The 12,525-nt window shown below is 43.4% G+C and overlaps 1 protein-coding gene across 9 annotated transcripts in view; it reads right to left on the bottom strand.

Annotated features, from left to right (window-relative positions):
* ZFYVE1 (zinc finger FYVE-type containing 1) overlaps window positions 1-12,525 on the bottom strand; it is a 46,928-nt gene that overhangs the window by 12,838 nt on the left and 21,565 nt on the right. For 7 of the 9 annotated variants that reach the window (XM_053283330.1, XM_053283331.1, XM_053283333.1 and 4 more), the window contains 3 exons: window positions 11,521-12,025; window positions 7,360-7,574; window positions 370-476 (listed from right to left, as the gene is read on the bottom strand). In XM_053283330.1, the coding sequence (XP_053139305.1) occupies window positions 370-476; window positions 7,360-7,574; window positions 11,521-12,025 (827 nt within the window). The other 2 variants (XM_053283335.1, XM_053283336.1) reach the window with 2 other exon arrangements.

The raw sequence follows: 12,525 nt of genomic DNA, 5'->3' as shown, positions 1-12,525 counted from the left end.
TTGTCCAGCTTTAAGTCAAAGTCCCTGTGAGCTATCAGGGAACACTCCATAGATTATTTGGGTTTTTCATTGCTCATTGAAGCTTAGCTTGATTTATGTCCGGTGTTAAAAAGTCAATTTTTTGCATCTTTTTAAAGGCAAATTTGAAATATCCATAACTTGAAGTACTTCACCCCTCTTAATCCCGCAGTAGAGCCTGCTGTTACTGATATTATACTGAGATTTTGGGAAAGTGCCAATTAAATTCAGATAATAATTCAGAACTCCCCATCAAAAACTGATAATATCCTGGGTGTCTGTGATGCAACCTTTATGGCATAAGTATATTCTGGCACTGTAGCCCAAATTGGGTGCTTCATATCCACGTACCCGCAGCTCAGACACACAGAAGAACAGGTGAAATATTCATCTGGAAAGAAAGAGCTGTGGGCCATCTGATCATCTGGGATCTCACCACAGAACCGATCACTCAAAGCCTGTAAAAGTGAGAGAGAAACCAACACAGAGTGTAGAACTATAAAGACATTAACATCAGTTTTATAGAAAGATAAAGATCACACACCTCTTGAGAGACTGCTATTTTCCCCACTAATGCTGTGGCTTGCTTTCTTGAGCGGAGCACACAGCATGATAATCTATCATTCCCTCTTCCTTTTTTGCTATTAACAGTTGCTACCTTCTAACCCCAAACTGCTGCCTATTTCCTTATATGCAGCACTTTCATCTCCATCAATAATCTCCCTGTCTCAGAGCAATTAAAGACAATGCTTGGAAGTGTGGAGGTTAGATAGCATTTCTGCTACAAGCAGGGACAAAAAGTAAGAACTAAGTCCCCACTCCTGAAAAGTAACATGGTTAGAAAGACTAAAACTGCTCTTGTTCAGAGGCCCAAAGAAAGGTTTGCAATTTCTTAACACCAGAACTAACAATTTAGGGGTAAGCTTCAGCTTTGCAGACACAAATTCTGGACAAGGATAGAAACACAGTCAGATTTCTTAGGAGCTGGGAATTCTAGCCATGTTGCTCATCCATTCAGTCTTTCAAACAAGAGGGGGGAAGCAAATAACTTACTCCTACATTCTCAGCCTATTTGCAACATTGCAGGAGGGTGATTCTTAGTGATTCTTAGTTTCTTAGCAGAAACTTTCCCTGGTGGTTTTGTAACCACTCTGTGGGGAAAGGGGTGGAGAGGGCAGAATACTAATATAAAAGTGGCAAAAATCTGGAATTAGTCCCTGGAAGCCTTAGAGGGTACATAGGTGATGGTGCCTGGAGTTAGAAGGAGCTCTTATGTCTGATGAAGAAAGCTGTAGCTGTACAAGCCACTCCATGCCACACAATTATTAAGTCCCTCTTTGGTTCTGGAGATAGCAACCCAACATGGAAAGAGCAACTGCATATTATTAGAATGGGCACCTCCCATAAAAAGGACTTATCTCATGATTAAAACTTGTATAATTCATAACACAACATTCATAAATACATATTTCATAGATAAATATAGAACATTAACAGCATGGGTAAACATAACCTTGACACACTGAGCCAATTTTATAGAAAAACATGGCAACTGTGGGCTGGAGGTGGTGGTGGGTAGTGATACGTGAAAGAAAAGATGTCACAGCAAAGAGAGTGGGTGGGGGTGGTTCTCTCCTCCTCCATCCTCATTTGGAAATACACAGGAAACATACATACACCTTCCCCATCAGCTCCTCACTCTTACATAGTCCTCTGAAGAGCTGTGCTCCTGACCTCCACTAGTTCCAGGTGTCACATCTTTGCTATCTACACACAAAAGAAACACTTCCTATTTAAAGAAACTTGAAGAAAACCAAGGCAAGTCAGAGACTGGGTTGTTGCTGGGAGACCATGTCCTGACTCTCAGTTACCCTGGCAACAATATGGACCTTTCCATTGTACTACAGTAGCTTAGCCCTGTCTTGCTTATGCATTTATAGTGCACGAGTTATCATTACTAGCTTCAGAGGCTAAACATCTGTGTCACAGAAGCTATACAAAGCTCAGTTCACTGAGGCAGAGAAGGAAAGTGTTAAAGTTACATGGGCTTGATAAAGTATTGTTTTCACTTACTCCAAACCCAAAAGTTCCTCCTAGTTTGGTTAACAACAGAAGCTTGGCATGCAGTGGCACATGGAAGCATCAAAAGCAGATTTCAGTGCAAGGTGTGAGCTTCTCAATGTCCCAGATTGCTCTTAGTCATACTTCGTGCACATTTGCCCCTTTAGGTCAGACTGGCTTGAATCCTAGAGGTGAAGGTGGATGGGTGCCGGTCTTCTCTGACAGCATGTGGCTTGACATGCTTGCTCTAATATTCTGAGACTGCCTGCTCCAGAAGACTGGTGCAGTGCATCTTGTAAGCTCTTGCTCTTTGCTTGTTTGCTTTAGATTCTGGAAACTGATCTATGGGTGGCAGATGTAGGGGGTGATCCTGCCTTATGGCAAGGCCGAACTGGATTGCCTTCAGTCCAAAAACAACAAGGCTAGAAGAATTTGCAATCTGGAGCATGGCCACCTGCCACTAGGAGATTGCTACAGAATCTGGGTGCCACCTTCTTCTGCTTCAGTCCTTCCTTTTTTGGGCAAGGTGACTGGGCACAGGGTGGCAACTCAAAGGCAGAGGGTCTTAGATGATACAGATTATCTAGATCTCTTTCAATCTGGCTTTCATCCAAGTACAGGACTGAAACTACCTTGGTGGGTTATCTATGCTGGGAACTAGAGAGGGGGAGGGTCCTGGTTGATTCTGCTGGGCCTCTTAGAATTATTCAGTACCATCACCCATACTATCCTACTGGATTGCCTCTCAAGTATGAGGACTGGAGGCACTGCTTTGGAGTGGTTTTGATCATTTCTTTGGGGGAGGGTCCAGATGGTAGTGCTGTGGGACTACTGCTCAACTCCTTGGCCACTGGCCTGTGGGGTCCTGCAGGGTTTAGTTTTGTCCCCTATGCTGTTTAACATCTACATGAAACCACTGGGCGAGGTCATCTGGAGATTTGGACTGAGTTGTCAGTAATATGCAGATGACACTCAAGTCTATCTCTCCCTATCTGATCCTAGGGAGGTGGTGGATATCCTGAATCATGGGCTAGAAGGTGTGATGGGCTGGATGTAGGCTAGGACGCTGAGACTGAATCCAGACAAAATGGAGGTGCTGTTGGTCAGTAGAAAAGCCAGTTAGGATGAGGGAATCTGACCAGTTCTGAATGGGGTTGCGCTGCCCTTGAAAGAGCAAGTGCACAGCTTGGGGGTATTGTCGGATCTGGCTCTGCTTTTGGATGCCCAGGTGGATACAGTGGTGAGGGGTGCCCTTGAACAGCTTTGGCTAGTGCATCAGCTGCATCCCTTTCTTGAGAAGGCAGATTTGGCCACAGTTACCCACATCTTAGTCACATCACAGCTGGATTACTGTAATGCACTCTATGTCCCGAGGTTTTGGAACAGGCTCCCTGCTGAAATAAGAGCCTCCTCATCTCTTACAACTTTTAAAAAGGCAGTCAAGACACATTTGTTCACCCAGGCTTTTAATTAGATACTGTTTTAATAGTTTGATGGTTTTAAGTAGTTTTAACGTTGTTTTAAATTTTGAATTCTTGTAATGGTTTAACCTTTTTATTTGTTGTTTTTATTGTATTGTAAAGGGCGTTTTGGGTGGTATATAAATGTTTAATTAGTTAGTTAGTTAGTTAGTTAGTTAGTTAATTAATTAATTAATTAATTAATTAATTAATTAATGTAGGGCTGCCCTTGAAGAATATTTAGAAACTGCAGCTAATGCAAAAATTTATTATTATTATTTTTAACATATATTTATACTACCCCAAACCCAAAACTTATGTCTCTGAGCAGTTTACAACAAAATAGAAACAGAAATAGTAAAACATTAGTTGAAACAAAAACAAATAGTTGTAAACATTACAACCATTTAAAGTTTTTAAAACAATATTTTAAAATAGCATTAAAACTATTAAAACAATATTAATTAAAAGCCTGGGTGAACAGATGCGTCTTTAAAGACTTTTAAAAAGCTGTCAGAGATGGGGAGGCTATTTCACTAGGGAGCGCATTCCAAAGCCTCGGGGCAGCAGCATAGAAGGCAAGTCGGTGGCAACTGCTGACAGACCTCTCCTGATGATCTCAATGGGCGGTGGGGTTTATGTCGAAGAAGATGTTCTCTTAAATACCCAGGGGCCAAGCTGTTTAGGGCTTATAGGTTATAACCAACACCTTGTATTTTGCCTGGAAATATATCAGCAGACAGTGTAGCTCCTTCAATACAGGAGTAATACGGTCTCTCCGAGATGACCCAGAGACCAAGCTGGCTGCTGCATTCTGGACCAATTATAGTTTCCGGACTACATACAAGGGCACCCCCACATAGAGTGAATTGCAGTAATCAAGACTGGAGTTTACCAGCAGATGTACCACTGTTTTGAGGTCGTTCATCTAAAGAAACGGACGCAACTGGTGTATCAGCCGAAGCTGATTGAAGGCACTTCTGGCCACTGCCTCAACCTGGAACACCAGGGAGAGTCTCGGATCTAGAAGCACCCCTAGACTGTGCACCTGTTCCTTCTGGGGAAGTGTGACCCCACCCAGAGCAGGCAGATCAAAACTGTCTCTTGAGTTTCAACCCCACACAATGAGTACCTTCGTCTTATCTGGATTCAGTTTCAGTTTGTAATCCCTCATCCAGCCCATCACCGACTCCAGGCAGGCATTCAGGGAGGTTATGCCCTCTCCTGATGATGCTGACATGGTGAAATAGATTTGGGTGTCATCAGCATATTGATAGCACCCTGCACCAAATCTCCTGATGATCGATCCCAGCGGTTTCACGTAGATGTTAAACAACATCGGAGACAATATGGAGCCCTGTGGCACACCATACAAAAGTTCAGATTTTGAAGAACAACAGTCTCCAAGGGACAACATCTGCAACCTGCCTGAGAGGTAGGAGTGGAACCACTGCAAAGCAGTGCCTTCCACTTTCAACCCCCTCAGACACTCCAGAAGGATATTATGGTTGATAGTGAACTTGCGGATGCAATACCGGCAGAAAATAATCACTTCTTTGCCACACGTATTGCCTGAGCATAGGTCTTCAAATGAGCTGTATGTTGCAATCTGTCAGATTCAAGCAGAGTCTTTCTCCACTTGTGCTCCAGTCGTCTACCTCGCCGCTTCTGCCCCCGTAGTTCTTCCGTATACCAAGGGGCCAGTTTTGAAGCGGGTCGGAGAGGATGCTTAGGAGCAATCATGTCTACTGCCCCAGTGAGTTTGCTGTTCCAATTTGCCACCAGTGCATCAACAGGATCACCAGCAGAGCCAACACTAAATCCCTCCAAGGCTTCTTGAAATCCTATGGGATCCAATAACCTCTCGGGTGGACCATCCTAATAGGTCCTTCGCCCCTGCGAAGGTGGGAAGTGATTGTGAGTCCAACCTTAACCAGATGGTGGTCTGTCCATGACAATGGGGAAATCACAGGATTCCCCACCCACGAAACACCACCCTGATTAGAGTGAAAGACCAAATCAAGCATGTGACCAGCAAAGTGTGTTGATCCCGAAACCACTTGAGATAGGCCCATAGTTGTCATGGCCGCTATGAACTCCTCAGCTGCCACGGACAAATTGGTCCCAAAATGAACATTGAAGTCCACAAGCCTGGGGAACTCCAACACCAAGCCCGAGACCAAGTCTGTCAGCTCAGTTAGGGGCTCTGTTGAGCAGCGGGGCAATCAGTACACCAACAGAAGCCCCAGTCTATCCCTGGTCCCCAAACTTAAGTACACACATTCGATATGGTCTGACACTTTAACAGGGATCCTGGTAAGGGAAAGGTTATTCCTATAGACCACAGCCACTCCACCTCCCCGCCCATGGTCCCTCACCCACTCAAGAGAGTGGGACCACACTGGGCCCCCAGCCTCTCCCAGCCAGGTCTCTGTAATACATACCAGGTCGGTGCCTTCATCCAGAATCAAATCATGGATGGTTTCTGATTTGTTCTGGACCGACCTGGCATTACAAAAGAGCAAGGTGAGGTTCCAAGGTTGGTTGGCACTGCTCCCCAAGCTCAAAGAGCTGGCAGGACAGCTGGAAGGGGAAACAACTAATTCCAAGTCCCCTTCCCCGATAATGGCCCACTCACCTGCCGTCACTTCGTCTGTTCTTCACCGCCACCAGAATTGCCGCCTCATGATCAGTGAATATGCTCCCTGTCTCCCCATCCCCAGATAAGCCCAGACACATTTATAAACAGAATTAAAACAAAAGCACTCAGAACTGATTAAAACAGAAGCCATATTAAATACCTACCCACATGTGAATTCTTGGGTCAGGAAAGCTGGCCCTCGCCCTCACTGTCCCCAAAGGGGCGACCTCCTTTGGTGTCACCCCGCTGGTGGCGGGCCCTTTATAGGCCCAGAGATTACCACCCTGGTCAGATGGAAAGCAGGGACTGCTGAGTCACTCCTAGGCCCTAATCCTGCAGAGCAGCCACTGCCAGAGGCCACAGTCTCACAGGTCAGGCAGGGGGCTGGCAGATGGTCTCACCCTCTCCCTTTCCCTCTCCTGCAGGCAGGTATTCAACAGCAGCAGCAACAGACAGCCAACACCATTCTCTCACCCTGGGGGCTGTCTGGGAAACAGGTGGTCTCTCGCTCTGCTGCAGGGCTTCTTGCAGAAGCTAGGATTTTATCTGGAGCTGCCTGCGGGGACCATATCATACGCATTCTGAAAGGGCTATACTGGCTGCTGGTTTTTATCTTTAAAGCCCTTAACAGTTTGGGCCCTGGTTATCTGAAGGACTGACCGCTCCCAAAGGTTTCTGCCCACCTGACAAGATCATTGGAGGGGGCTCTTCTCCATGTACAGACTATGAGGGAGGCTCAGTTGTCATGCACACGGGACAGGGCCTTCTTGGTCATTGCCTCCAGGCTTGGGAATGCTCTTCCAGTAAGCATCCACTCCTCAGCATCCATAACGGCTTTCAGAAAGCAAGTAAAAACAGCGCTTTTAGATGAGTGCTATTTTCTTTCTATGTTGTTGTGTGTTAGTGTTTCATTGTGCATGCTTCTTTTAACTTTAATAGATTGGTATTATTTTTAATATTGAAATCTAATATTTGTATTGTTTTAATTATTTAATATCTTTGTATTGTTTTAAATATACTGTTGTGCTGGTTTGCAACTGTAACAAACTAAACTAAATTAAATATACAGTAAACCGCCTTGGGATTATTTTAATGAAAGGCAGTATATAAAATGGACAACAAACAACCCATCAAATCAAGCAAGCAAATAAAAACAGTGCTTCCGGGCCCTGAACTTACTTTAAGTGCTTTGTAGATCACTCCAGGGGGGCGGGGAGAACGGGTGGTATTATTTTCTAGCTGCTGTTCCACAGCATGCCTGAGCCCAGAGAAATCTGTTGGTGGGTTGTAAGTCCTTGTTCCTTTGTAGTGAATCGAACTGAAGGCTTCAGGGAAGAGGCTCAGTTTCCGGAACCGATCCTGGATAAGTTTCTCAGGTACCTCAGAAGGATGATCTAAACATGTTAAACAAATAAGCAGTATATTAACAATTGCTTATTAAAATGTGATTCTTACCAGAGATACATTATGTTCATGATCTTTTAAGATCTGATCATACGCATAAAAATATGAGATAGCCATCTCTACTTACATAGGAAGTGGCTAAAAACAGGCTCCTAAGGACTTCTTCCAGAATTGTGTTTCACTATGTGTGTTCTAAAAATGCGTGTTATGGAAGATGCCCTACAAATGGCTTAAGATTCCTGTCTCCCATAAGTCCATGTGGGGAGGGGGCACAGCTGAAGAACAGACCACATGCTTTGCATGTAGAAGGTCCCAGGTTCACTTCCTGGAATCGCCACTTAAAGGGTCAAGTAGCAGGTGACCTTGGAAAGCCAATGCCAGTCAGAGTAGACAATATCGGACTAGATGGACAAGGCAACTTCACTGGTTCACCACCAAATACATACAGAGTGGAGAAGTGAATTAAAGTGCAGAAGTGTCAGGCAGAAGGCTGGTTCTTGTTATTTCTCATGTTGTTTCATGTGATAATGTCATGGCTAAGTGAGGAGCAGGGGAAAGCAAAAAATGCAATCTATATGCTGCCACGATTAGGGGGCCAAGAGGTACATCATTTTTTGGAAAACAAAAACATGGATCAATTAAAAAAACAGCACTTTGTGCGTAAGTCACCCAGCAAGACAGAGCTTTATTTTGTGGCGGAGAAATGCTGTTCCTTCCATCATCCACCCCCCCTCCACAAGTCCCTTCACAACAATTACAAGTATTGTGTGGACCAGTGTTGTGTGAGTGTCATGGCAAGCAATCGGACAGTGCCTATTGACATCATTGTTCTTGCAGACACAACCGTTCCTTCCCTCCATAACATGTTGTGATCTTTTTCTTTAAAAATTGTTTTCCTCTTTAATTGCTTACCTTGTATTCTAGAGGCAGAACACTCCACAATGAACCACTACAGCAGCAGCACTACAACTAAGAAGTTTGCGCTGAACATCAGCTAGTAAGGCCATCTCCAAGGCACAGTCCTGCCCTTTGCTGAACCTTTTTGCCTGAATTTTAGTTCTTCTTTTGTGTTCAGTTTGTTGGAGGTTCTGTTCTCCCCCCAACTATTGTGCTGCAGAATATGTTCACTGATGTGTTTTGTTTTTTTTAATGTAAACAATATCCCTTTCCAGCAAGGCTATCCATCTGGCTGCATTAATCTATCCCCATGTGCTACAGGTGAATGGGATATAGCACCACTGGCACCATACTGGTACTAACATTAGCACTAGCAAACAAAAATGTTGGCTTTTTTGTTGAGGCCTTAGGGCCATAATAAATTATAATAATTTTAATATTATAACAAATCATAAATAAAACTATGACTGAAATCATAAAATAGATGATTTGCAGTTCTGGTGTATAGAAAAGCTCAGGGGCGCCAAGAACAGGAGAGAGGGAGAGACTTTTATTATGCCATGAATTGTTTTGGATCCATCCCTTGAATTTGAGCAATTACTGGATACTAAACACGCAACAATCAAATTTTAATCATCATGTGATAAGCAGATTAATTCATTGGATGTTGTGATAGATGATTTCAGCAGATGTTTATAGAAAACCTAGGGATGTAAACTTGCTGTTGAGATACGACATTTATCATCCAGCTCTTATAAGAAGTTTAACTTACTCACAAATGTTAAGATTAAAAAGAAACTGTAGCCCCATGAATGCTTCACTTCTGCCAACTTATGCAGAATTATCTTAGACAGCGCCTTCTTCTGCATGATCCCCACCGCACGCTAAGGTCATCTGAGGAGGTCCGTCTCCAGTTGTCACCGGTTTGTCTGGTGGTGACTCAGAGGCGGCCCCTCTCTGTAGCTGCTCCTGGGCTGTGGAATGCACTCCCAGCAGAAATTCGTAATCTTAATTCCTTACTGACCTTCAAGAGAGCCCTTAAAACCTATCTGTTTGGCCTAGCCTTCCAGGGTTTTTAAACTTCTGTAAACTGTTTTAAATGTTTGCCCTGGTTTTCCAGGTTTTTTAGCTGTTTGAATGTTTAATTGGTTGTATTCTGTTGTAAACCACCCTGAGCCATTTTGGAAGGGTGGTATATAAATCAAATACATACATGCATACATTGTGCAGCATCTAGGCTAGAGTTTGCATAAATGGAAAATATTCTGCTCACATGAGGGGTGGTGGTTCACCAAACCTTCCCTCTACAGCCCTCTATGCCCCTTGATAATAATACATACCTGAGGGCCTGTCCCCCGCCCTATCCACAGGAACATATTTTCAGGGGCACAGCAAAGGTGGGATTGGAAAAAAATCACACACACAACCCTTACATAAGTAGAACATCTTCCATTCTCTCTCTCTCTCTCACTCTCACTCTCACTCTCACTCTCACTCTCACTCTCACTCACTCACACACACGTCTAGATGATACCCATTATGTTTTTTAACTTGTGACCACCTAAAAATGGAAAGTGTGAGTGTTGCAAACAGATGCTTGGAAATACGGGATATCATACAGGTTCCCTTAAGCCAAAGAGCTGGGATAGTTACAGGTACCTGAAGCGTAAACACTGAGCGGCAGACCCTGGTCTCTTGTGCTACGATGTATGAAATGGCCTTAAGTAAGCACCAAGACTGCAGGAGCCAGAGGGGAAGGAGTACACCTACAGTAGGGCACATTTATTATACTCTTGCCAACTCACTACAAATCTCTGCACAACAGCCTTGTATATACATCAAACAGAATGGATGATAAAATGACCGTAAGTACATGATGCCAAGAAGAAGAAGAAGAAGAAGAAGAAGAAGAAGAAGAAGAAGAAGAAGAATTGTCAATATAGCAGCTGTAACAACACAGACACTACTTACCAATATTTTACAAGACAAAATATCTACTGCCAGGTGAAGACAGAGGAAAAAAACTCCTCCTTTCTCTGTAACAAGATACTCCATACACTGTCATGGTGTACAGTAGGCAAGGGAAGTTTTATATCCAAATCTGGATAATGCTATTTGTGTACAAATTTTTTTCTTATGTACAAAAATGTGTTTACAACTCTGCCTACTATTAAATCAGTGTTGAAGGCCAGGTGGTCTTCTTCTGTTATAGCCCCAAGATGGTGGAACCATTTGCCACAAGCAGTCTGCCAAATCCAGAAGCCTGGTCCATTTAAGGGCCCTCTTCATTCAGATTAGCTTTCATTTGCTGAATATGCCAGTCAGAATTGCAATTACTGTTTGTCAGTGCTATTTGAAATGGTTATTTTGTCATCTCAGCCATTGATTGCTTGACTGTTTTATTGGTTACATTCCCTGCTTTGGGAATATGTTCTGGGAAAAGAGGTTGCATATTTCCTACATACAGGAAATGAAACACGAGTCCCTGCATCTGTCAATTTCTAGGCTGCTCCACTGACCTCTGTCAGTGCTGCAAGACATCCTCAGCTGAGCATTACCAGGTGGAACTTTTTTCATTTCAGTCAGTGACAGATATCAGGGCTATGCACACCCTGCATCTTAAAAAAAAGAAACAAATGCAAATAACCTCACAACATACAATCAAGATACATTATGCAGGTGTACCTATATGTGCATAATTTATTCTGTTTCTGCTACTCCTGGGGAGAAAGGCAAGGAGCTATAGAGAGCAATGAAGCCCACTTTCCTGCCACTGAAAGTCCTAATTAAACCTACCTCTGGTTTCAGAAATGTCACTGGGTATGGTATATATACATTTTCAAGGCTATTTTTGCCGACAAAAGGACTAAAACATTTCAAAATTGGAAATCTCGGAATGATGAATTCTCCACCAAATATCAAGTGCTCTGTCTGCACAGATTCAAATCCAAACCTTCCATGAGCTCTGGCTGTCATGCTGCATATCTATACCAAATTATCCACATTATAATTGATTTCATCCCATTTCCATCTACTTACCAGCACCTAGTAACTGTGTGTATACAGTCTCATGGAAGATAATGACTCCAGGACCCAGAGTGGACAAGGGAACATCCAGACCGCAACGGGCTGTGGTTGCCTTCAGTTCTTTGGTAAAGTGCTTTAGGTAGGCCTCAGAAGCATCTCCAAAAAATTTGAAGAGATCATTGTGAAGTCTGTCAGCATGTGTGCGGTAGATGATGAGGTCTGAAATGGCCAAGACCTTCAGAAGCAGCCGGGTTCTCTGACTAAGGTTTACAGTGGCCCCAAGAAGACCCTCTGTGTCAATCACAACCATTTTGTGTACAGGGTCATAGGCTGCCCAAACCCCTACTGTACAAGACTCCTGTGCTGGAGATGTTTTAAAGACCTCACGGCCATAGAAAAAAGTATGGTTAAGGGTATGAGATTTGCCATCTCCAGTGTTCCCAAAAATAGATACCACCTTTACGTGCTGTTCGGGTTTGCAGTCCAGTTTCCGGATAAATTCTTCTTCATTCGCCACCTGTCAACAAAAAGGAAATATTGTTTTTAAGATCCTGAAACTGGAAAAGCCAACAGCTGAACCAGTGCCACTCCAGATACCTGACCTGTAGCCCAAGAGACACCAGTTTTAACTTGTAAAACTTGAACTTTGGCAAACTTTCAAGGGAAGAGAGCACCATAGCTACACAGCATCTTCTAAGAAAATAAGGCCTTTCTTGATGGGACTTTGCTCTCTGTTCTTAAAACACTGCCATCAAGAGATAATTTTCAGCTCATTAAAAAGAAAAATCATCAGTGAGACAGCTTCTCCGATATATATGGCTCAAATCATTTGACCCTGTATAACCAAAACCATTACTTTTAACTGCTCCTAGATGTCCACAAAAAGCCATGGCACATCTGGGTTCACTTGCAGCCCCTGAGAAGCCTTCAAGGATAGAATAATATAAAGCACATTCAAGAAATCAGGCTTTAAGTTGACAAAATGTATGGATGATGGCTCCCAGACAGAAAGTACAG

This window comes from Hemicordylus capensis, chromosome 1, assembly GCF_027244095.1.
Source record: "Hemicordylus capensis ecotype Gifberg chromosome 1, rHemCap1.1.pri, whole genome shotgun sequence".
Lineage (NCBI taxonomy): Eukaryota > Metazoa > Chordata > Lepidosauria > Squamata > Cordylidae > Hemicordylus > Hemicordylus capensis.
This window is presented reverse-complemented; position numbering and strand designations above follow the sequence as displayed.